The sequence below is a fragment of the Platalea leucorodia genome (genome assembly GCF_965183815.1).
Source record: "Platalea leucorodia genome assembly, chromosome: 4".
Taxonomy (NCBI): Eukaryota; Metazoa; Chordata; class Aves; order Pelecaniformes; family Threskiornithidae; genus Platalea; species Platalea leucorodia.
Genome location: NC_138826.1, coordinates 22,285,912 through 22,309,791, shown reverse-complemented (window position 1 = coordinate 22,309,791; position 23,880 = coordinate 22,285,912). Strand labels below are relative to the sequence as shown.

At 45.3% G+C, this 23,880-nt stretch overlaps 1 protein-coding gene across 1 annotated transcript; it reads left to right on the top strand.

Annotated features, from left to right (window-relative positions):
* Window positions 1-6,071: 6,071 nt before the first annotated feature.
* Window positions 6,072-23,516, top strand: PKD2L1 (polycystin 2 like 1, transient receptor potential cation channel; the record flags this gene model as incomplete). The annotated part of the gene is given in 16 exon segments (XM_082311080.1): window positions 6,072-6,366; window positions 10,298-10,411; window positions 11,767-11,894; window positions 13,067-13,323; window positions 14,234-14,458; window positions 14,824-15,052; window positions 15,418-15,588; window positions 16,309-16,490; window positions 18,730-18,850; window positions 19,547-19,645; window positions 20,410-20,470; window positions 20,473-20,530; window positions 20,857-20,974; window positions 21,219-21,355; window positions 22,140-22,287; window positions 23,304-23,516. Coding segments are annotated over 16 exon segments (2,556 nt in total).
* Between the last annotated feature and the right edge of the window lie 364 nt (window positions 23,517-23,880).

The window sequence follows — 23,880 nt, the reverse complement described above, 5'->3', positions numbered from 1 at the left end:
TTTTAACTTGGCACCCGTTGTTGTACTGTTTGGCTTTGGTGCGCATAGTGTGTGTTTGCCAGCGGTTAGTGTCGGGTGGAATCTTAAGGAGAAAGTGAAATTTTTCATGCAGGAGTTGTTTGATGTTGGAGTGTTGTTGTGGAAGTCTTCATGTAGGCATTTGTTGATGTTGGAGCCTTATTGCAGGATGAGCGGATTACTTTGGGAAGGCTTGTCTCTGAGATGGTGTAGAGAGAGCAGTTTAGCGTGAAAGGATGAAATATGGATGGTTTGAAGGTGGATTTTGGAAAGCTGTTGTTTGGACAGGTACAGGTTAGGTGTAGGGTAGAGGGCGAAGTTGACTTTGCCTGTGTGGTGCAATGGGATTGGTGTGGACAGCTAATGAGAAGTGGGCTTTTGCAAGTGACCCTAAAACTCGAGATCCAGCTGGCAGCTGTAGGCGTGCTCCCGCTGCCTGCTGGGCTGAGGAGGGCCGTGCACGGCTGCGGTGTTACCAGACCCGACTGGAGTGACGCACTGCAAGCCTGAACCTCCCCGCATTCCAGCGCGAGTCTGCCGAGGTGGGGAAATCTGGTCTCGAGTGATAATGTCTCATTGACAGGTGCGGAATTCTCCTCTGTCCAGGAAGATCGGATTAAACGTGCCACTTTGTCTATTTCCCAAATTACGTTTTAGACTGTATTGCACGTTGTCAAAATAAAGCTCCCCCATCCTAATTCTTATACTATTGTAATTAGAATTAATAGAGATATTAAAGCTTGTCCTAGCTAAACTGGGAGAAAGGTAACAGCCACGTGTACTTTTTAATAAAAATGAAATAAAATCTGCCGTCGCGTTATCTTTGAGTGTTTTACTGTGATTAATTCCCCCCGAGGTACTGTGTCTATTAAGGCCTGACGTTCACCGCCACAGTGCATGAATCTAATGTTGACACTTCAATAATAGGAACCATACTTGCTACACAACTTGTTTGCTGTCTAGGACATCTACTCCATCCGACTATTTTTTTTTTAGGAAAAGAGCACATCAGGAAACTGAAGAACCATCTAATTGTGTCCTTCTGCACAATTTTCTCTTTTCTCTTTTATATTATTTCTCTTTTCTCTGCTTTATACTATTTCTCTGCTTTATACTATTTGTAGCTTTTTAAAATTGGATTGTTTGAAGAGGATTTTTATTTTGGCTCTCCATTCCTTTACGAGGGCCTTCTCCCCGAGTTCACCACGCTCGCGCGTCATGCGATCGCTGCGCTACAACTGGAGAGCAAAATTTGCTGTGCCTTACATTTCTCCTGTAAAACAGTTACAAATATGATGATCATGCCAGGAGCTAACTTTACGGTGAATATCTGAAGGAACATACCACTAATATATTTTTAAATTATTTGGATTATTTAGGTGCAACAAAAATCAACACTTTCTTTTATCCTTTGCCATACAGAAGGTGGTTGGACTTTCTTATAGCAGATTCAATTGCTTGTTGTAAAGCAAAATTGTCATCTCCTTTGAAGAAGGTGAGTAGATTTATTCATACCGTATAAGCACCATAGGTTAGTTATATAGAGGAACAGTTTAAAAAAACCCAAACAAACAAAAACCAACTCAAACAAAAAACAAATAAACCAAACCAAACAAAAACTGCACAGGCTCCTGCATGCCCACCCTTTAAGTGCCGTGGTGCCAGTTTTCCCGAGAGCCTTTAGGGGCTGTCCCCACGACTACAAACACAGGGAAGCCAAACTGTGTGATGCCACTGAGAGAAAAAAACCCCTCTGTTACCTCAATCAGCCTAGCTCACCGCCCTGCGAAAACTGGTGAAAAAGGGGAGGTTTGGATCAGCTCCAGCGAGCGGTTACGTGGCAATGCACGCTTCGTATTCGCAAACTACGCAGCATTTGCTAAAACAGCCACGAGCACCGGACGCGTACCTGGCGCGTGTGCTCCCTGTGCACCGTCGCATTCCGTCCGGCGCCCGGAGGTCTTCGCGCAGGATTGTTTGAGAGCTGTTTCTGGAGGACGCGGAGCTTCCACAGTTGCAAGCTGCTGCGAACCTATGGGCAAGTGCTGTAGAATTTAACCTTGTTGCAGTAGTAGAGCTGTTACAGCCACCGATGAGCCAAGTTACTGCTATAAACAAGACCCAGGGGTGTGGGGAAAGGCAATATATTTTGTTAGGCCAGAAGACATCACTGGGAAAACCATATTTTTAGAAATGCAAGCCCTTTATTTTTTTTTTTTAGGGAGCAGATTTGCAGGAACCTGAAGGAGGGTCGATGCACTCAGAAGCACGTCTGTTGTTTCCTAACTCTGCCAGTACAATAAAGGACACTCCTTGTTCTTACAGACTGTCTTTTTTGTGACAGCAGCGTTACTTAGTAGACAGCATCTTTATATTTTGTCCTATTCAGTGCCACTCATCGGTAGCGGCTCTAATGCTTTTAGTTGGTGGGGATCTCGAGGGAAAATTGCAGGGGGGGTGTTTGTGTATGTGTACCTCAAGATAACCTGATTTTTTTTTTAATGTTAGGCATTTTGCTTCAATTAGCCATTTGAATCAGCAATTTAAACGAAGTCAGAGCACTGACAACATTATACAAACAATATCCCACGATCAAGATCATTTATTGGCTTTTTAAAATGTAGCTCTTCTTCCTTTCTCCTCTTCTCACATGATTTCCAATAGATGAAATCTTTAATTAACTTTAAAAAGTCATTATTCCCTCCAGCGTGGAAGTACTCTTTCATTCACGGGTGAGTGCAAGCCGCCCGACAGGACGCTGGTCCAGCAGCGCGCTCCTGTAGCCTACGGCAAGACTTGAGAGGCTCGGGATGAGTAGCTCACAGGCTACCTACCAGAGCCCCTGGCCAGCTGACAGGGACTGCAGGCCTAATGCTAGCGTCACACAATTCCCTGATGGAAAGAGGCTAGATGATCTCTGAAAGGCATCTCCCTCCTCTCTCTCCTTATCATCGCCAACAGACCTTCACCTAGCCTATTCAAAACAACGTTCCCCAACAGCGGGGAACGTATCCCCTCCCTCGGTGAACTCTCCCACGGCTTTCTTCCTCTCACCTGCTCACTGGCTTCCCTCAGGGTCTAAATTAAATCTTCATCCCCGCGGTCACAACAAACAAATTATCTCCTTCCTTCACAGTGGCTTTTTACACCGCAGAACACTTACTGTGTTGTTTCCTGGTCCTTGCTTCTGCCCCAGGACAAACTTCCAGGCTCCCTTCAGAGCATCAGAATTGACTCTCAGAAACAAGCCATTGGAAAAAGGAGCAGCAAACCCAGAGTTCCTCTACCGTAAATGCAGTGAATACATATGTCTTTTTTTTTGTTGTTGTTCGTCTGTGGCTGGGTGTGAGCAGTTCTGCTGACAGTCCTTCTGCTTGGGGAACCTCTCTGTGCAGTGAATGAGTGATCAGTCCAGGAACTACTTTGATCTATGTCACATTTTAAGGAATTTATTAACAAGAAAACTGCTGGGGCTGTGCTCCTTTGTCTTATCCTAACACGCTGAGTCCCGCTGTGATGGCGGTTTCTGGTTTTAGAAAAAGGGGGACCTCTGAAAGGTTTCTTCTCGGCCTGCTGAAAAATGGACCTCAACGCAGAGGGGAAAAAAGAGAATGGAGAACAGAAGTTCTGTTGCCTGGTTTTCACAAGAATGAAAGGTTGGTGAGTAAGGCCCAAGGCACTGGAAGGAATAAATACGTGAGGTAAGTGCTGAAAGGTGCTATCAGACACGTGTCGCTCCTCAGCCAGCAAATACCGGTGCTCCACAGGATTCTACATCAAACACCACAGAGGGCAACACACAGCATGGTGATTTATGAGGTCCTAAGGTCTGGGTCGTATTCTCCCTGAGCTGACATATCTCCCTGCACCACCTAGTGTAAAAGGAGGCAGCTTCCTATGCAAACGCATATCCTGCCTCCTAGCAAGGAAGTGCTGGTGCCATTTTGCAGGCCAGATAGACAACTCAAGCCCCACCTAGATTACCTTCCAAAACTGAAGCGTGCACTACACAGCACAGCTCAGGTTTACTGACTGAAAAGGACCTTTACAGGCCTGCATAAATGAATGAGTCACCCCAGCCTGCCTGCAAAGCACTATGTGCATTTCTTTACTTATAGGGTGCTCTTTATTCTGCCTTTTGTTAGGCTGTTCAAAATCAGGTGACGCAGACATGACCCGTCGTCTGGGCTAGGTGGGTGACTCAGTCTTTCAACACAGAAGCTCAAGGTCCCCCCTCTCACCGCCTGCTCTGTGCCCTAGCCAGCAAGAAAGCAGATCTGCAGTGTATCTGGGCCCTGGAGAATGTGATGTGATGTGAAGTGGTGCTGTGCCACAGGCAGTGAGAGATGTGCTGTGGAAAAACCTGCATGCTCCCCTGAAGTGGCAGCTCTGCACCATAGGCCATGCTGCTTGGGCATGGGCAGGAATATCTGCTGTATGGTCCCAGGGGTGGGACTGGATGCCCAGCTCTGGCATATGACCTTTCACTGAGGTCTTGTCCTTCCGCATTCCAGCTGCAGGAGAGCTCTGCAAGTGCTTTCCATCCATCCACTCCATTGACTCCATCCCACCAGTCTCATTTTGCTAGGGAGTGATAAAAAACAACAAGCACTAGTAATACCAAATTCACTCCTAAGATTCAGCCCAGCCCTCCAACCTACCAACCAAATTACCAGCTGCTGCCCTCTCAGGGCCCTGTGACAGATTATGTCTTGCCTCTCTGCTGTTCAAGCAGCTACTCAGTGCCATCATCAGGTAGGTGACATCTAGGGGACATCTTTGCACATCCCAGCTGGCCTGACAACATCACCTGTATGAACATTATAGTCCAGAGGAAGCACCCTTGCCCTGTGGTCCTACAGGTGCAACAGTCATGTTGCATCCCTGGGTAATGTCAGAAAAATAGCTACCATCAGTACTTGTGGGGAAGCACCTCTTCCAAATTATATATTCAGAGCTGAGGAAGGACCAGGCTCAGGCTATACGTTCATTTATCATCTCATCACCAAGACAGAAGCCTGTCATCCCAGGGTTAAGCCATCACCTGATCCTCCCCTCCATGGGTACAGTCACAGGCCTCAGCACCTGTGGGGCCTGGGGCTACTTGCTGCTGGCTGGGGGGGAAGGAACGCTGGTAACCCCCGTTTTGCCTGGTATAATCCTGTTTTTTCTCAGGTTTGCCTCAGGGCCAGCAGGCACTGCAGGACTTAGGGAAATTCTGCAAAAGCAGAACAGTCCAGCCCCTGGTTTCCAAAACCAACACTAGAAGTTTATTCCCGTTTTTTTACTCCTGCTTTTAACAATGAGACAGCAAAGAGGATGCTGCGGAAACACTGACCGGGATCACGTTTTAGGCCAAACCCCAGCTTTTTCCTGAAGTGTCCGCAAGGCTTGGCACAGGACTTGCAGCGCCTGCGAGCCCACCAGCAGGCGGCTGCCCGGGGCGAGCTGCCGCCGCCGCCCGCCGCCCCCGCCCGCTTCTGCTCTTCGGCACCCCACGGAAAATTCAAGGCTTCCCCGACCCCCGGAGCAAAGGCTCCCCGTCAGCCGGCGCCCACCGCTCTCCCCAGCAGCGCTTGCAGAGGGTCCCCCCGCGGCGCCCCGCCGGAGCTTCACCTGGAGCTGATCAGGGCTGCAGGGGTCCAATTAAATCCCAGCCGCCTCCTCCTCTTGCCCCCTCAACTCAGGGGCCGTCTCCTAGCAGCCTCCTCTTCCTACGATGGCATCTGGGTCTGTTATCTCTGTTGGGAAGCCGAGAAGGTCTCCTGGACGTGTCGGTGTTCCCAGGACTGCTGGGATAATAGGGTTGACGGTGGTTCCTAACAACGGGTAGTGCCACCCCTCTGATAGGTGTCACTAGCTGAGCTGATATAAAAGAGAGAGTGGATGTGTGCAATCTGTGGGAAGCTGGTGGTGTGCCTTCTCCTGGGTTTCTGAGGCAGATAAGCCGTTTGGCATTGACTGATTCTCTCTCTGCTAGCTTACAGCTCCAGCCTGGGCAGGCAATCTTCACAATTCCAGTTAAAAAGTACTTCTGCTGGCAGTGATTAGCCATGAGCTCATCTCACCCAAACAACAGAGCTGAGAGTCACTTTCGAGCCTCAGAGGAGCATGAACTGGAGGCAGTGGGGAAGAAAGCTTGGGATAATCCTGTTTACAATGGCTCTCCCTCTGCCTCCTTGAAGATTCAAGCCATCTACAACCCCAAGTCCATCCTGGAGAATCCCTATGAGAACTTTGAAGAGGCGGGAGATCCACTGCCCTACCAGGAAAAGCAGAGCAAAGCTGTGGATGGGAAGACAAGTCCTTTCCTGAAGTGCTGCTTCTACATCTTCAGAGGTATCCGAGGTAAAGCTCTGATATCTCACTAGGAAGGATTTACCAGCCCTTGGGAAGAACAATGGCATGGGGAGGGGAGGGAGTGGGGGAGTGAGGGGATGCAGAAGGTAGAAACCCCATGTACCTGTGTAGCCCAGGAACCTGCTCAACATAGACTAGCATTGCCCCAGTGATCATCTTTGGCTGACCTGCAGGGAGCATCCTCATTCTGTGTGCCATGCTGTAGCTCTGGGGTCTGTCCTGTTACCTTTGCTACAAGGCAGGAGGTACAGACGGACTTAGTGGTGTGCTTATGGTCGTGCAATGAATCTGTTGGCAGAGCTTAGGTGTCCTGAATCCACAGGAGCCATCGCTCTGGTGATGAGACTATTCTGTCTTTCTGTGCATTTTTTGATGGAGTGGTACTGGCCCCTGTGTTACAGTAAACTAAGAACTGACATAACTATCCACCAGAGAAAATCTAGCACTGTCAGGACTGAAATGCAGATAATAGGAACGTATCAAACAACACTTTGCTTGAAGACAGCTGAAAGAAAGAGGTGCTAGTTTCCAGTTTAAAGGACAAAGGGGAATGAAATATTATGTAGGCTTATTCAGAGGCAATCAGAAAGCTGGGAGCAAGTCAGGTCTCCTGTAAGGATACAGCCCTGGGCAAGGGCATTTGTTGAACTGTTTCATATAGAAGGCATAAAGTCCTAATGCTGTAAAAACAGGGAAGAAAAAGCAATAAGCTATTTCTCGGGGAAACAATTATTTTCTTGCCAATGTGTCTTTCTTCCTGACTCAGAAGAACAGCAGTGCCAGGAGCTCTGCTTCCTGGTCTTGCAAGAACGTTTCTCGGAGCTGTACCTTCTAACAGTACATGTGAATGAATAACGGTATAGCCTGGTCCTGAATTGCACGGCCCCTCTATGATCAGTTACTTGTCATTGCAGTCACAATCTAACACTACTAATTCACATGGAAGCCAGAGCTGAGTCTTTAGAGGTTTATTCTGGCCAAGGAGCAGTGCTGGGTGGGCTTGGTGGGTAATTACAGATTGCTCAGAGGCAGTGTATCTTTTACCTGTTTTATTCTGATATCTTTTCTTCTAGGCATTTTTTGAGACTTAAAAAGGAAAAACAAATCCACACTTTAACATCAGAATTTCATTTGTGAGATGCCGGGGTTGAAATTGGAGCATGCAAATGAAAATACCTGTCAGGATGCTACAGCGTTCCCTCCTTCTGTGACTGTTGCTGTAGTGTGCCCTGCCAGCAAGGGTGGTAAATAGGGTTTTAGGACAGACCAGAGCTGGGAAGATGAGATCCAAAGGCCAGTGCAGCCAGAAGAAAAGCCTCTATAAGCCTCGCAGAGGTGGGGATTTCTTCCTTGAAGAATATGCATCCTTCCTTTGCATCTTTATTAGGTGCTCATTATTTTTCATCGCCTCTCCAAATATTGCTGGTTTCCCCCCCGCCCTCCCCTTCCATTTAATCACATTAGTGTCTCACATGGCAAGCGGAGGTAGTAAAGAGAAGTTGCTTAGCCAAGTACAGTTTGTGGGGTTTTTTTGCTTAAAAATCATTCCTTGGGATTACGTGTCCATAGCTCTTTGTGGGTGCTGGTCATAGTTGGCTTATTGAGTTCTTTTCTTGCCCTCACCAGCTACTGGGCTGGCCTACCAGTGAGTAGCTGCTGCTCCTAGCGCCACTGCTCAGGACTCTTCCTCTCTAAACTGTGTCCAAGAAACTCTGGGTCCTCTGGTTCCTGCCTGCCTCCTGCCACCTCAGCTGCTCATGGCCAGCCTACAGATGGACTTTGCTGGGTATCTGGGTGGCACAGTGGCTGGTGAGGGGCACCCAGCTTCCCACTGCCTTTGGAAGGCTTCACCTGAGGCTGTGAGCTAGTCACTCACCTGGGTCACAAGTCTGGTTTAAAAGCAGCCTCAGAAGATAATGTAGATGTTGCCGTTAATTCTTACCAGTAACCTGTTACTATCAGGAAGGCAAGAATTACAAACAAATTGCATTGATTGCCTCTTTTATAGATTCTGAGTTTTTTTTCTTTGCTCTGCCTTGTGAGTGCTGGACGGTCATGCAAGATGCCATAAGGAAGCCTGGATGTCTTCTAGTCTTGAGAATCCTTCTACTCCAAATGCCATGTCCAAAACAGCTGCATCCCCAAGGGAGTAGGTGGTGCCACAGGAGACACAGATGGGGACATGCTTCATGTATGAGGTGGTATATTTCCATGGCATGTTTCCTAAAGAAACAGCTGAAACCAAGCCTCAACTGATGTAGTTTTACCATTATTGGATGCAATTTGAAAAGGTACTGGGCCGGCCTTATGGTCCTCCAGGTATAATTTTGGGCAAGTCTCTGAACCAAGTTTTCAAAGATATTTGAGTGTCCCTGAATTTAGGTGTTCCCAAGTACACTTCTACTCCCAAAGCAAAGAAAGTCTGTGCTTCTGTTCTTAACATGTAGATAGTAGGGGTTCCCTGCCTCATGGAAAAACAAATAAACCTGTTCAAAGATTGTGGTGTCGTCATATCTAGAGATGAAGGGGGTCATTTAAAAGTGACCTGAACAGATGGGTGGTTGTTGCCCCTCATTTTTCTCTGTTGCGGAGATTCCTGTAGACCACATGCCAGTCTCTGCTGCACATGAGTTAATCCAGACCTTCTCCAGGCTCTCATTTCTGTTGCTGGTCTGGCATGCCCAGAACAGGCTACTGGTTTGTCTGTCCAGGAGTGACGGTGGAAGCTGCAACAGGCACTATGGCAGCTGAAGGTGCAAAAAGCTTTGAGATGCCAAAGAGCTATTGAAAGGACAGGAGTAAATGCACACAGACCACTATACCACTTTTGCTTGATCCAAAGAAAAAAGCCCTTCATCCTCTGCCAGAGATGACTTCAAATGTGTGGCCTTTGATCAGCTTTGATCCTGGCTTCCAGGAAGATGATTGTTGCGTACTACTGGGGATGGACATCAGGGCTGAGCTCTCCAAGAGCTGCAGAAAGCAGCAAGACTACAGGTATTATTGACATGGCTTCCATCACTAAGCTTTCAAGTGGAAGTTCTTATGCCTTTCAACTTCAGGAGGTTTTCAGAAATCACAACAGAAAGCCATTACAGCAAGAACAAACAAATACACTAATGGTGTGAGGCGGTTCATCAAACCCAAAATATCAAGGCTCCTTTTAAAGGAAGTGTTTCTGTCTTTTTGATCAACCCTGCTGATGTTTAATGAGTTGCTTTCACTGTGTGAAGAAATCAGATCACTAGCTCATGCAATTGGCATAACTGTATTGAAGTCAGCAGAGCTCCATTGATAGACATCCTGAAGATAATTTGGCTCTAAATTTTATGCTGAAAATATTGAGTTGGGTTATTTGATTGAGTCTTATGACCTACAAGAAATCTGCAAGAGTTTTTAGGTACGCAAGGGACAAATATTTGGGGCCTGACAGTTCAATATATACTAAAAGGACTAATGGTTGTAAAGCTAACATCAGATGCAGTTCTGCTATGGAAGTCCTATCAGAAGGTCAGCTGTTGGCACATGGATGACTGAGATGAAATTTTGTGTTTTCAAGAGTACGTGTGACAAAGACTGAATTTCTGCAAAGAGTAAGCTGAAAAACAGGTAGGAAAAGATCAGTCCATATCGAACTCAAACAGAAAACTGGAGAGTCATTTAGCAAAATAAGAAAGCCAATATATTTCAGTTTCAGTCAGCCCCAAATCTTTTGTTCACACTGGAATGGTTTTTTTAGGGGTTATCTAACACGTTTTTATAGCTCTTAGTCAAGTTTTGAAAATAAAAGTGATTTTGCTTTCAAAAGTGACAAAAATCCAATTCCCAAGAGTGTTCTTTGGGAACGGAACTTCAGCTGCTCACACAGCCTTTGAGAATGGCCATCAAAACTCTCCAATTTCTTCTTTACACTCAACAGGTCTGTGGGGCACTACGCTGACCGAGAACACAGCTGAAAACAGAGAACTTTATGTGAAGACCACACTGCGAGAGCTGCTAGTCTATATTGTGTTCTTGGTGGACATCTGTCTATGTAAGTAGCTGTCACATCTCATAGGTGTCTTTTCTGTGTGCAGCGTGAGGAGAATAATGTGAGGTGTTATTATCAGACTTCCTCACTCTGTTGTAGGTGTTATATTTATCGTACATGCACTCACTGCAGCAAACCTGTGTCATTAACCTACAGAATAGCTGCTGCACACACAAGTAAAATAACTATTGCTCTAGACCTAATTAATATGAGTTAAGTTTAAGCAATATTTTCTGATCCATATTTTCTGAGCCATTGACTCCACAGTCCTGGGAGAATCTGCCCCGGGTCTTGTCTTAATTTCACAGCGAATGTTCAAACCCCAGAGAGCAGCTCTAGAAACTTCCTGGGATCAAAGACACAGAGTTCAGAGAGATTTTTCCTCTCTGGGACTGGAGGGATGGCCGAGGTGATAAAGCAGATGGCAGATGGCAGCTCGCACTGTTGTTCTTGGGTGGATTTAATGCGTCCCTGTGCTGAATGCTAATGGGCTTTGTGTGGGTAGAACAATGGCTGTTTGTTTTCTGGGGAGGTTAATTCATTATCGCCAATGAGCACCTGTGGCATGGGACAGTGAAGAGGATTATATTTCATGGACCCTATGGCAGGAGAGAGAGACAGACAATACCAACCTGAGTTACTATCACACTGGCCCAGGGAGAGAGTGCTTCAGCCACTCTTCCTAAAGAACAAAGATACAGACACAGATGTACATGTGGTTGCATACTGACTCATCTAGAAGTGGGGGGGGGGAGTGTCTTGAACGTCAGCTGCTTTATTTTCATAGTGCCCTTTCAACAGTAGGACATGTTCTTAGTGATCACCATGATGGACGCTTTTCTGCAGGAAGGAGCCCTGGAGAGTTGAAACAACATGTTCAGGGAAGTTAGAGCCTGCTCCTGTTTGAGGTTTCTTGGTAGATGAGAACTTAACGGGAGCTTTCCACCTGGGAAAATGGAGTGGTCTCTATACCTTTATAGATTCAGATCAGAACTTCAAAATACAGATCATGGACTTTGTTCTGAGAAACAAAATTTCTCTCAGAAATCTTGTCTGAGGAAAAAAAATTGTTGCCCAGGATGTTCAGTTGCATCATCCAATGGTCTTCTCTGGCTTTTAAACTCTTGCGGTCTGTCAGTCTGACAGTTTAAATTCTGGAACATGCAACAGATCGGCTTGCAAATCCCTAAGAAAGCAGAAAGTAATATGATTAGAGCTCCCAAGGTTTCTTCTCTTGTGCCTTGGTCAGCTTACCTGTGATAGTATAAGCTACACTGAAAGTGAATATATACATATATTTATGTCAGGCTCCAATATTCAGGTATAAGGGAGGAACCTCCTCTTGTCTGTTCTCTTAGTGACATATGGAATGACAAGTTCCAATGCCTATTACTACACCAAAGTGATGTCTGAGCTCTTCCTCCAGACCTCTACGGATGGCCGTGTCTCCTTCCAGTCCATTGGCAGCATGGCTGACTTCTGGGTGGTGAGTACAAGTCTGGCCCAGCATGGGGAGCCCTGGAAATCTCAGCTAGACTGGGATATTCAGTTCCCTCTGAATGTGCTACCTAGTGCTTTCAGCAAGGCATTTTGCTGCCACAAACTTTTGCCAGCTACTAGCAATAGTTACAATATAATTTGCATGCAAAATATCCACTGATTTAAAATATAATTTAGCCCTCTGAGCACTGTGGCCAGAATACTGGCTAGGCTAAGTGTTGTGCGTGCCCAGAAGAGTCCATTCCCCAGAAACTTACCAGCTAGGCAGGCAGGACATAACAAAAAGAAATTGCTGCAATATGATGCTCATTGCACAGATAGGGAGTACCAGCCCAGAGAGGCCAAGTGACTTACTCGAGGTTTCCTTGTGCTAGAAATGGCTTTGAATCCTACAGTCCAATGTCTTCATGCTGGTGTCTTAGTGATAAGCCTATGCCCATTTTCACGGGCAATTGTGGGAACAGCATACTTAACTTGCCTGTAATCCATGCCTGGGGTGGTCTGATCCATAGTTTCTTTATGAAGAAGCTGGATTAATATTTGCACTGACTTCTACCAAAGACAATAGAGGGAAGAAGATGTCTAGGGTCTAACACATTTCTGTCAAAGAACCGATGAAGGAATAATATGAGCCACAGTGAATGCTGTTGAGATATTGCAACCACTTATCTCTGACAGTCAGCCAGAAATTGCTTGTTAGTTAGCTTTGTCTTTTCCAGCTGTATTAAAAAAGCAAAATGAACTATGGCACTGTTGGTTTTTTCCTCTGCTGTTTCCAGGGCACTGGCACACCCCCTTTTCATAATTCGCACCTCATGCCAGGACAACTCCTTGAGACTTGTGCTTACTGAAGTGGAAGGGACAAAGAGGCTTGCAGGGCCCTTGTCTCTTCACCAACCCAACAAAGTGCAGCAACCGTATTACAGGCCTGTGAGAATCCAACAACAGCCCTGCTGCCCGACATCCCTCCTCCACCCTGTGGCACCGCCAGCCCTGGTCTTTCCCCTCCTTAGCATATATCCAACACAAGCTTCTACTACTTTCCATCTTGGGGAGCAGAGAGGGGCGCGTCAGGTCTTACTGTTTCAAGCCCAGGCCAAGAAATCTCCTCTGATATGTGGGCTGTGAAGAAGCTGTTCTCCTCTCCCTCTCTTGCAGTATGCACAAGGTCCCCTTCTGGATAATCTTTACTGGACAAAGTGGTACAACAACGAGTCCCTAGCAGCGCATGGCACACAGTCATACATCTATTACGAGAACCTGCTGCTGGGTGTCCCACGCATGCGACAACTGAAGGTGAAGAACAATTCCTGTGTGGTCCATGATGACTTCAAGGAGGAAATCTCAGGCTGCTATGATGTATACTCAGAAGACAAGGAGGAAAGGGTCTCCTTTGGACTCATCAATGGAACAGCGTACGTACATCTTCGGCTGTTCAGGATTAGAAGATCTGGGATTTTTTTTTTTTTTAGTTTTTTTTGTTTGGTTGGTTGGTTTGGTTTTTTTTTTGTTGCCCCAAATTAGTCTCTTCTAGTTAAAATAATATCTGCTGAGCCACAGGATACCAGGGTTGAGCTTTTCATATAAGGCTGGAATTCCCCTTGCAGTCAGCAGCAGCAAGTCCTCTTTGTCTGTTGATAAGGCCAAGTGTCTCTTTGGGGAAAGGCACAACAGAATGCATGGCAGAGTGGGACCTGTTGGGAAAGCCATGAAAATCCAGTGGAGAATTAGGTAAAGATTGTTGTATGTTTTTAAGAGGGTGAGGATAAACAGAGACCTTTGGGATAAGAGCATCATCCATTTGATAGATATCTGCTTCCTTCCTAGATTTCAGGAGCCAGAGAGAAGGGAGTGCATCTCTTTCACCTTGAAAACCTATTTCTCTATAATAATGTGAGGTAGCTGGAGTTTAATAACTCTTTGCTTGCTGCATGTGTCTTGGTCTGTGAATGAGAAACTGTTGTTCATAAGAAAATGAGTGCAAGTGTGTTCTAAGCAGAGCGTGTGTGCAACATGGTAGAAGGCAATACAGCAGATCCTGGGAGTAGCCTTCATGCAAACAAGACTGTCGCATAGCCAATGAGCCTGCGGAATTTTCCTTCCATAGTATTGCAAGTCATGTCGTGTTACTGCTGGGAAGTACTAGATCAGAAATCTATCGATAATGAACTGATGTAGGCTCAGATCTGGAATAGGAATTAAGTGCCAACTCTTTTAATTAAGAACTGCTCTGTCCCTTGAAGATATAGTCTAATTTCTTCTGGCTACAAGGTCATACCCAAGCGTGGGATGGTGATGCCTTTGCATATGGCTTGTCTGTTGCAGGTGGAGGTACCATTCTGAGGAGGAGCTGGGTGGCTCATCTCACTGGGGAAGACTAACCAGTTACAGTGGGGGAGGATACTACATAGACCTCAAGTTAACCAGAGAAGAGAGTGCTGAAGCCCTACAGGTCTTGAAGGAGAAGTTGTGGCTGGATCGGGGGACACGAGTTGTCTTCATTGATTTCTCTGTGTATAATGCAAATATCAATCTGTTCTGTGTTCTGAGGTAAGCGGAGTCCCACTGAATATTCTTCTGCCTCTTGCTTCTTCCTCAATGCCACAGTTTCTTAATATGCAAAAATTTTAATATGGTCCACCAGGGGGGTAGGACTGAGTGGTGTCAGTAGATGTTGCATAGATTAGTAAGAAGACTTTGTCTTCCTGACATAACCAATCACACTTCTCTTCACCTTTCACCCTTTCCTATCATGGGCAGTGAAGCAGCAGAGATAAGGCTGCATAAACACATGCACAACTCTTCCACTCATGGTTTGGTGGATAGCTCATGCTCAGGTTTGATGCCTCTCAAAATTACCGAAGAGCCTCCCTCCCCCTGTTTGTAATTACCAGAGTTTTCTTGTCCCCTTCAAGGTTAGTGGTTGAGTTTCCAGCCACTGGTGGTGCCATTCCCTCCTGGCAGATACGGACAGTCAAGCTTATACGATATGTCAGTGCGTGGGACTTCTTTGTTGTTGCCTGTGAAATTGTCTTCTGTGTCTTCATCTTCTACTATGCGGTGGAGGAGATTTTGGAGCTGCGTATCCACAAGCTTCAGTACTTCACCAGCATCTGGAACATCCTGGATGTGGTAGTCATTCTGGTGAGGATCCTTGCACACTTTTTTGGGGGGAGCAATGGCAGAGAGGTATAAGAGCCAAAACAAATGAAGGAATGGGGAAACTGGTCTAAATAGGACAAGTTGGCACATGTTTTGCTCCAATAGCAAAATGAACTAGCAGAGTAAATGGGCACATGCTCTTCTATCAGCTGTTAGGAGAAAATTCTTTTCTTAGAGATCCCTGAGAGGCTGTGAAGTCAGGGCTTCACTCAGTGCATTAAGACCTTATTTCCATTGCCCACCAGTAAACTGCAGTTGTGAAGTTTGATAGCAAGGAATTCTGTGACACTTTAATTTCTGTAGGAAGCATAGGCACAGTGGTCACTGCAGACTCTTCCTCTTCGCAGCTCTCCACCATCGCTATTGGGTTTCACATCTTTCGCACCATTGAGGTGAACAGACTGTTGGGAGAGTTGCTGAAGCACCCTGACACCTACGCAGACTTCGAGTTCCTGGCATTCTGGCAGACACAGTACAACAATATGAACGCAGTCAACTTATTCTTTGCCTGGATCAAGGTATTGTAGGAGGTTTGGGAGGTGCCAGGCCTCCAGTCTCAGACCTCTTCCTTTAGATAGCTCGGGGGTTGACTCTTCCATCTCTCTGAGTGAATGAGGGTAACAGCTATCTAACAGAGAAGGATTTTCCTCAAAGTTGTATGCTCTGTTTTGCAGTAAATCCAGGTAACTTTTCAGCCTGCATTCTGAGGCCGGTTATTTGGAGATAATGGACAGGGAGATGAGCTCAGACGATATGGTGTAAAAGTGGTTTTCAAAAATGCTGACTACAATATAATTTTGTCCATCCTGTACTATTTTAGTATTTTGGAGCATAATCTGGTAAACCGTGTTTGCCTTTCATGATGGCCACCCAAAACTGGAAATGACTCGTCTGTTGGCATGGACTTTGCATTTCAACCAAGGTGTCTTTGTATGGTGGAAAGCCACACTGTACTTGGGGCTCCTCATTAGCCTCAAAACATCTGTCCTTATAGCAGTTGCTCTTTATATATTCCTTTGACACGGGGAACAAAGTCATATGTTTATGATCCCACAGGAAGATGGTGGCACACTTGGGACAAATATCCTGAACACTAATCCACTGTTCCCCTAGCCTGGCTGTCTTCTCAGTGCTTTGGTACTATAGTGAATCTCTGGTCTTAGTAAGCATGTGCATATATGAGACAGACTGACCTAGCTGATGGTTTGACCTAACTTTGTGCCTGTTCTTTCTTGCAGATATTCAAGTATATTAGCTTTAACAAAACAATGACCCAGCTCTCCTCCACACTGGCCCGTTGTGCCAAGGACATCCTGGGCTTTGCCATTATGTTCTTCATTGTCTTCTTTGCCTATGCCCAGCTGGGTTACCTTCTTTTTGGGACACAAGTGGAAAACTTCAGCACCTTTGTTAAATGCATGTAAGTGTATAAGTCAGAACCATGTTTCTATCATTTCATCAAAAGACTTTTTACTACTTTCCAACCTCTCCCCAATTGCAAATCTGAAGGTCAGACACCTGCTGTATCTCATTGTAATAAAGCCACAATGGTTAATAAGTCGCTCACAGTCCTCCAGCCATGACATCTTCATGGACAAAAGAATGCAGTTAAAAAATTGAAGGTTACAGATAGATTTCTGATTGTCTGGTGTTTATCAGTAGGGATTTGAGTAGCTGATCCTACCAGACTTTGAGACTCCTTGCAGCCCTACAATTCAATGGAAATCCCAGCCTTTTCATGGGAGCATTTAGTGAGAAGTTTCAGTTTGCTGAAGCCTAGACAGCTTTCCCTTGATGTGGAGCTGTTAGGCACGCCAAGGGTACTCAACATACAGAGTGGTTTAACATCTTTCTGCAGAAAAGCATCATAGCTTAGCTGATAATTTAGTTTCTGTTCTGCAAGACCTTCTGTCACCTTCTCACCTGCTGTGGGTCCGTAAAGGCAGTAGAATAGTGCTGTCTGACTGTCACTGAGACAAATTTGTGTTCCTATAGACCACCAGATGGCTTTAGGCCTAGCTAGGTTAAACATCTCTGTAATTCTGGTGGTAAGAACTGAAGAGCTCAAAACAAGTGTTTTGAGGTAGGCTGTGTGTTGTTTGTTTGTTTGTTTGTTTGTTTTAATAAGGAAGAGGCCCAGATAGAAGCTCCAGAGTTTTGAAATTCTATGGCTTCCAAATACACTTGCTGATCACATCATTTCAGTGTCTGCACAACAGCTGCATGAAAACTTTTCTTTTTTTCATCAGATAGTGCACCTGAATTCAAACAAAGATTTGGGTGGAATACTGTTTGTTGCTACAGGGTTTTCACAGGGAAAAGCAGAAGTAGTACATTTATCTTATCAAGATGATACCTTTAAACACTGAAATGAAAAAGTCGGAAACTTCATATTTATATTATTTATAAATATATCTGATTTTGATAAGATAGAAGATCTACTTCATTTCTGAAAGTTGGTATTCATATAATATGTTAATTTTAATACAAATTCAGCATCAAGTTTTCTAAAATATGCTGTATAATAGTCTAAATAAGATTAAGTAGACCTTTTCAAAGCAAAAAAGATAAAAATAATTTCGTACTGGAAGGAGACATTTCATCATCACTGAATTGGGACAATTTAAACCAAAGAAGAGGAAGCAATGCCATGTTCCTCTTCATTAGACCTGGAAAGCATTCCCAGCTCCCTAAATAGTCCAAATTCAAGGAATCTGAAATGGAGCTTTGCATTTCTCAGACAGGATTTTCAGGATCTGGGCTCTCAAGGTCCTTTTCCCTGCACATGGCTTCACAGTCTGTGTCTGTCTTTCCATCTGTCTTTTTCTTGTCTTTTTCTTTTTTTTTTTTTTTTTTTTTTAATTGGAGGGTATTTTTTATGAGGGTCATTTCACTGATCAATTTCCAGAGAAGTCCCACAGGTAATGTGCCAAGATAACCTGAAATGGGAAATGGAACCTGAAATGGAACCTGAAATGGGAACACCACAGAAGGGGGTGTTGGGGAAGTGAGTTAAGATATCCAGTCTCAGACAGCCCTTCAGTCCATGGGCCTCCTTAGGCAATATGTGATGTTAACGGAGGTACCTGCTACAGCAGCAGTTTTCAGCCTGTCTTCCACAGACCTCTGGCAATTCAGGTCCTGCCTTTAAGAGGTCTACAAGAGATAACTGAGATAGATAAGCAAAATCCTGATCAATAGACTTACACTTGCTTCATTGTAGGGGCTATGAATTGCAAAAGGTTGAAGAGCACTGTCCAATACTAACATTCTCTCCACAGTGTCATGAACTCTCTTGCCAGAGAAGGCTTCAGTGAGTCAAATGTCTTTATAAGGGAAAATTCAGGTTGGTTTTGGTTTGGTTTTGTTTTTAACTCCTGTTTAGACCAAAACACACTTTGGACAACCAGAAATTTGTGTGGAAACCGTGTTTTACTTTCCAGCCAGCTCTTGCTCTAACCAGATCAGCTCCATTTACCCCTGAAATACTATGGATACCTTTAACTCACCACTCAGACTGAGTGACTTAGACCCTGCTCTGGCTTGTGCCTGTGACCATCTGGGCTGCAGGCAGGTTCAGGGTTCACCTCAGGACTCTCTGAGGAGGTAGGATAAATGTATGTGCCTTTGTGTGACCTTGGGCTCTTCCTCTCCTCCAGCTTCACCCAGTTTCGGATCATTCTTGGTGATTTTGACTACAATTCCATTGACAATGCCAACAGGGTCCTTGGGCCTATTTACTTCGTCACCTATGTGTTCTTTGTTTTCTTTGTGCTCCTGGTAAGCAAGAAAGCCCTACTTTCCCCTGTATTGACAGCAGTGCTTGAGAGACCCCTCCCGATTAACCCCTGAGTTAGGTGCAGTGCAAATGCTTAGAGAGAAAGGAAGGTTCTGTTACGATAGCTTTGCAGTGCAAATAGACCAAAGTAGACAAAAAGCAAGTCATTGCAATTAGGGTTTTGATGATCAGGGCGATTAAGGGCCATATTCACATCCTTTAAGGTGAAGACTAAAACTGACTGGGAATACCACTGATGTGGTAGCTGAATTCAAGGGGATCCATTCAGCTGCTCTGTAGCAGGCAGTGCACAAAGCATGGGGGGTGGTCTCTGGCTTTCTAGACAGTGGGTACAGAGGAATGCTCATAATGACCAGGTTAAATACCCAGTCCTAGGAATCCAAATGTAACCTAAGGTCTTGCAGGAGAGGCTACCAAAGACGGTATTTGAGCTTGGAACAAATGTACCTTCAGCCACTGCTTTAACTGCAGGGACCCCCTCCCCAGTAAGAAAGCACTGTGTGGCTGAAGTGGGCCTTCCCTTCAACCACTTTAATTTGTCCAAGGGATACCCCGTGTGGAAACAGCTCCTTGTTTAACTGAGCCCTGCACAGCTATGCCTGTCTCTTGCTGCTTCAGCTGCTGGAACAGGCAAGATGCCTCATGCTTATTCATCTCTTTTCTTCCCCTTTTTCTAGAACATGTTTCTGGCCATCATCAATGACACCTACTCAGAAGTCAAGGAGGAGCTTTCAAGCCAGAAGGATGAGCTGCAGCTCTCGGACATCTTGAAGCAGGTGATGAATAGTGAAAGCTGTGCTACTTTCTAGCTAAATTCTGAAGCATTTTCTGGAAGTCCCTGACCTACATGGAATTTACTAGAGAAAAACAGTGGCTGCCAGCTCCAGATCCACCTTCTTGGTGCACACAGGAGTCACAGTTCCTTTCTGGGATAAATCAAGCTCCCAGATCCTTTGGCAATGGGAAGATGAGAAGGGGGAATCCTGTTATTTGAGCATGTTGGTCATGTTTCTGAGAGACTTTTCTTCCTTGGACAGTCTCTGGACAAAGGTCTTTCAGTCCTTAATAGAATGTACTTTGATTAATAAAATGGCAGGTCCTATTTTGCTAAGCTGAGCATGTTACAGTGGTGCAAATGTAGTGGGTTACATCTGGGTTTCCCATGGGCAAATTCCAGAAAAGGTCCTGGAAGTTCACAACTCTGTGCTGTGGGACCAGATATTCTGCAAAGACTGGTATTTGAGACATTATCTTAAACAGCTGATGACTGGGAGCTCAGATAAAGGGAGAGTCAGGAGGAGAAAAGCAGAGGGCAATCTTTATCATGGAGACCCTGGCTACCACGCTGGTGTTGCTTTGATGGTGTGATCCTAGTTTAGAGATGGAGCTCATTCAGCAGTGTTGTATTTTTGCTTCTGGGAAGCTTAAAATCTCCCTGTGTTACTCAGAATCTGCTTACCCGTATTGCATTGTCCACACTGCCCTATTTTTCACTGTTCTGCCTGCATGATTCTGTGTCCGTTTGCACCTTTGGTAACAGAGCTACAACCGGACGCTCATGAGGCTGAAGCTGAAGAAGGAGCGTATTTCTGATGTGCAGAAAGCCTGCAGAATGGAACGAAAGAACTGGACTTTGAAGACTTCAAGAACAGCTTGAAGGAGTAAGTGAGTCAGCTTGAGGGATGCCCGCTTATTCCTTTCTCTTGGTCATACAGGTAATTTAAATTTTCTGGTTTTCAAGGCTGGGAGAGCAGTTAGCTCAGATCTGGGCAATGTAAGACTCCAAAAAAAAAAAGTTATAATCTTTCCTCACATGTTTAGTCTCCTGTTCTAAATGGGTTTGTGTTGCTCTCTTTCGCGTTTGGGATGTTTAGATTTGTCACTGGCAGAAGTAAACAATACACTGATTTCAAAAGGCATGCTCCCACAGTGTTAGAGCCTAACAGTGTAATTCTGTGCCTTGAGCTTTCTCCCTGTTCTTTTACAGACTGGGCCATGCAGACCATGAGATCACAGCAGCCTTCTCCAGGTTCGACAAAGATGGCAATCACATCCTTGATGAAGAGGAGCAACAGCAGATGAAGCACGACCTAGAGGCGAAAAGGGTAAAAAAAAAAGGGGGGGGGGGGGGGAGGAAGGAAACCCTCTGTTTGGTAGAGATCACTCCAAAGTGGCCTCAGGAATTTTTGAGTTTGTGATATAAACTAAGCAGGCAACTCAAACACAGCTCCAACTCTGCCTGGATAGCAGCTGAGTATATCACTGCCTGTGAAGGTCTGTGTTATTCACAGTGAAGCTGACACAGAGTTAGTACTCAACTTTTCAGGAGTTTCTTTATCTATCTTCTAGGCTGCTCTGAATACAGAGATTGAAAATTTGGGGAAATCCTATGCTGACAACAACCTGGATGAGAATCTGACCTATGTGGAAGCAAGGAATAACCATGCCAATAAGGCCAGCTGGGTCTCCAAAGAAGAGTTCCAAGTGTATGTTTGTGCTGGCAGTAGTTTAATCCCTCTGTAAATGAGGGGTCTGATACCCTGCTGCTTCCTTCCCTGATGTAACTGTTTACATTGGTGCTGAGCAGTTTCAGTAAGATCTTGTCCCTTTTTATCTTGCACACGTGTAAATGAGCAGGTCAGGAGAGAACTGGACAGTTCTTGTAATGTAGTTTGCTTGTCCCTATGAAAGATTGGGTTAAGAAATTTTGCTTTCTGCCTCTTGAATAACCCCTGCAGCTGTCAGCTGACCACAGGCAATATGCTGTCATGTTTCAGGTCAGAAGGTAGCCTGGATAACTGGGCCAGGGGAAGTTGATACCTTTACAGAAGGTCCTGTGGGAATAAATATCCTTATTTATAGCCTAGTTGGCCTTCATCCTCCAGGTCGGAGAACAACAATTGGCTGTTTCTTCCACAGCAGGAGCATGGGATAAACACAGCACAGAGAATCAGGAGATCCTGATTCTGCTCCTGAGAAACACTGAGCAATCCACAGAGGGCCATATCAAAGGAGAGGCAGGTGCAATATTTAATAATGGGATTATATTGTGATCCAAACTGGTTGGGATCCATCCTAAGCAGAATCACTAATTACAGATGAAAACATAGTGTACCAGGGAGTTATGTCTTCAGTGGGTACGAATCAGTTCTCCGATGTGGAGTATTCACTCCTGTTTGAGGTCTGGCCCATTGTCCATAAGATTTCTGCTGCAAATCCTGCTGTTCATCACAAGAGAAAGCTTGCAAATGCTCTCCATGTCTTCCTCAGCCTCCTGCAACGTGTGCTGCAGCTGGAACAGTCCATAAACAGCATTGGCTCCAAGATTGATGCAGTGGTGAACAAGCTAGATGTGCTGGAAAGAAACAAGCTGAAGAGGAAGGACCTGTTGGGCAAGCCGCTGGATAATGTTAGCAAGGTTGGTAGCCCTCCACCATGCATTTGAGCCAGCTTCAGGGTGGGTGACCAGCCCTGCTATGTGAATGGACCTGGTATCATCTTTGCTTTCCCAGTCCCCATTGACATAAGACAAAAAGGGTTAGGCAGGGTCAGCATTTCTTATGATCAAGCCTCTTCTGTTCAAGCACAGTGACAAAAAGCTTCTTGCTTTCATGTCCCCCCAGTTAACCATGGTACCCTTAAACACACCTTCCATCTCCTTTGAGGCCAAGCTCATTCCTGTGGCAGTGGATGCAATTCACTTGTCTTCAGTTTCTTTGCACCTACTTATCCTCAGACATCAAAAAAGATCATACTAACCTTTCCAGCAAGAGCAGCTCATGATAGTGTTGTGGACTATGATCTTAACATCTGGCCTGTGGATTATTTATCATACATGAGGTGGAAGATTGTTAGCGGTGTGCCCATAGCGCCTCATTGCAGGCTTGAGTCTTTTGCCACAGACTGCCTGTATTCAGTCAACCAGCATATTTTGGGTCTCCAGCTTTAAAGTCAAAGGCAGAAAGGCATACAGGAGCCATGTCATTGCTTCATGTCTTCATGGCTTTCATAACAAGAATAGTCCAACAGCACACAGTGACTTAGCTGAGTCAGAAAGAAGCCTCTCTCTTTTGCAGAGTAGTTTTGTGATCCCTTCCCATCTGAAAGAGTAGTTTGGAGGGTCCTACTTCTCATGTGAACGTGCCTGAAAGATTATGTGAGTGTCTGCTTGCAGCTTTGCTTTGCCCCGGAATTTCTGTGAATGTTCTTGTGGAGGGCGAAAAGGGATGACTGTCTAATGCTTAAATATACATTCATCAGTGTATTGCAGCAAACGGTATATTGGATCTTTAACAGACAGGCAGTTTGTACTAATTTCTGGAAGAATCTGGGAAGATATTTAGTATCATGCACTCCTTGTCTCTCTCCTGGAGTGTTGCTAGACTTCTTGGTAGCTTGCTAACGATACAGGTCACTCTTTCTTCTGGTTCACAGGAGGAAGAACCCAGTCAGGAAGAGCTGCTCTCCCAGAGCCTAGACCAGCTGGGGAAAGAAGAAGTAGAAAGCTGGGGAATGGAATGTGTACAGGAAAACAACCTGAGTGGCAACTGTTCCCAAAATGGGGTCTACACCATCTTGTCCAGGTCAAGTGTGCCGGGGTCGCAGGTGCCCAAAAACATCCAGCCACAGTCTGATGTGCGCTTCTAGTGAACAGTGCTCCCAGTCTGCCTCCCACAGTACTAAGCCACTGTTGGTTGTTTCCCCATTGTTAGAAAAATCAGGACAGCTGGATGCAGATACCACTATTGCCAGAAACCGGTGATGTGAAAAATCAGGAATGCTTTTTTCCAGTATAATGATGTGTAATGTCACAGAGCTAGAACTTCTCTGGAGTAGGCAGCAATTTGGAACCAGGTGTTGTATTAGTTTTCTGCCTCTGAACAGGCCAATGTAAAGTCTTTTATCTGTCCTTTCCCAAAAAGTAGAGACTCCAGAACTCTGTGAACACTTATGTCCAGAGTGGCACCTTGCAACTTGTTTCCAACACAGACAATTGTCTGCATGACAAAGA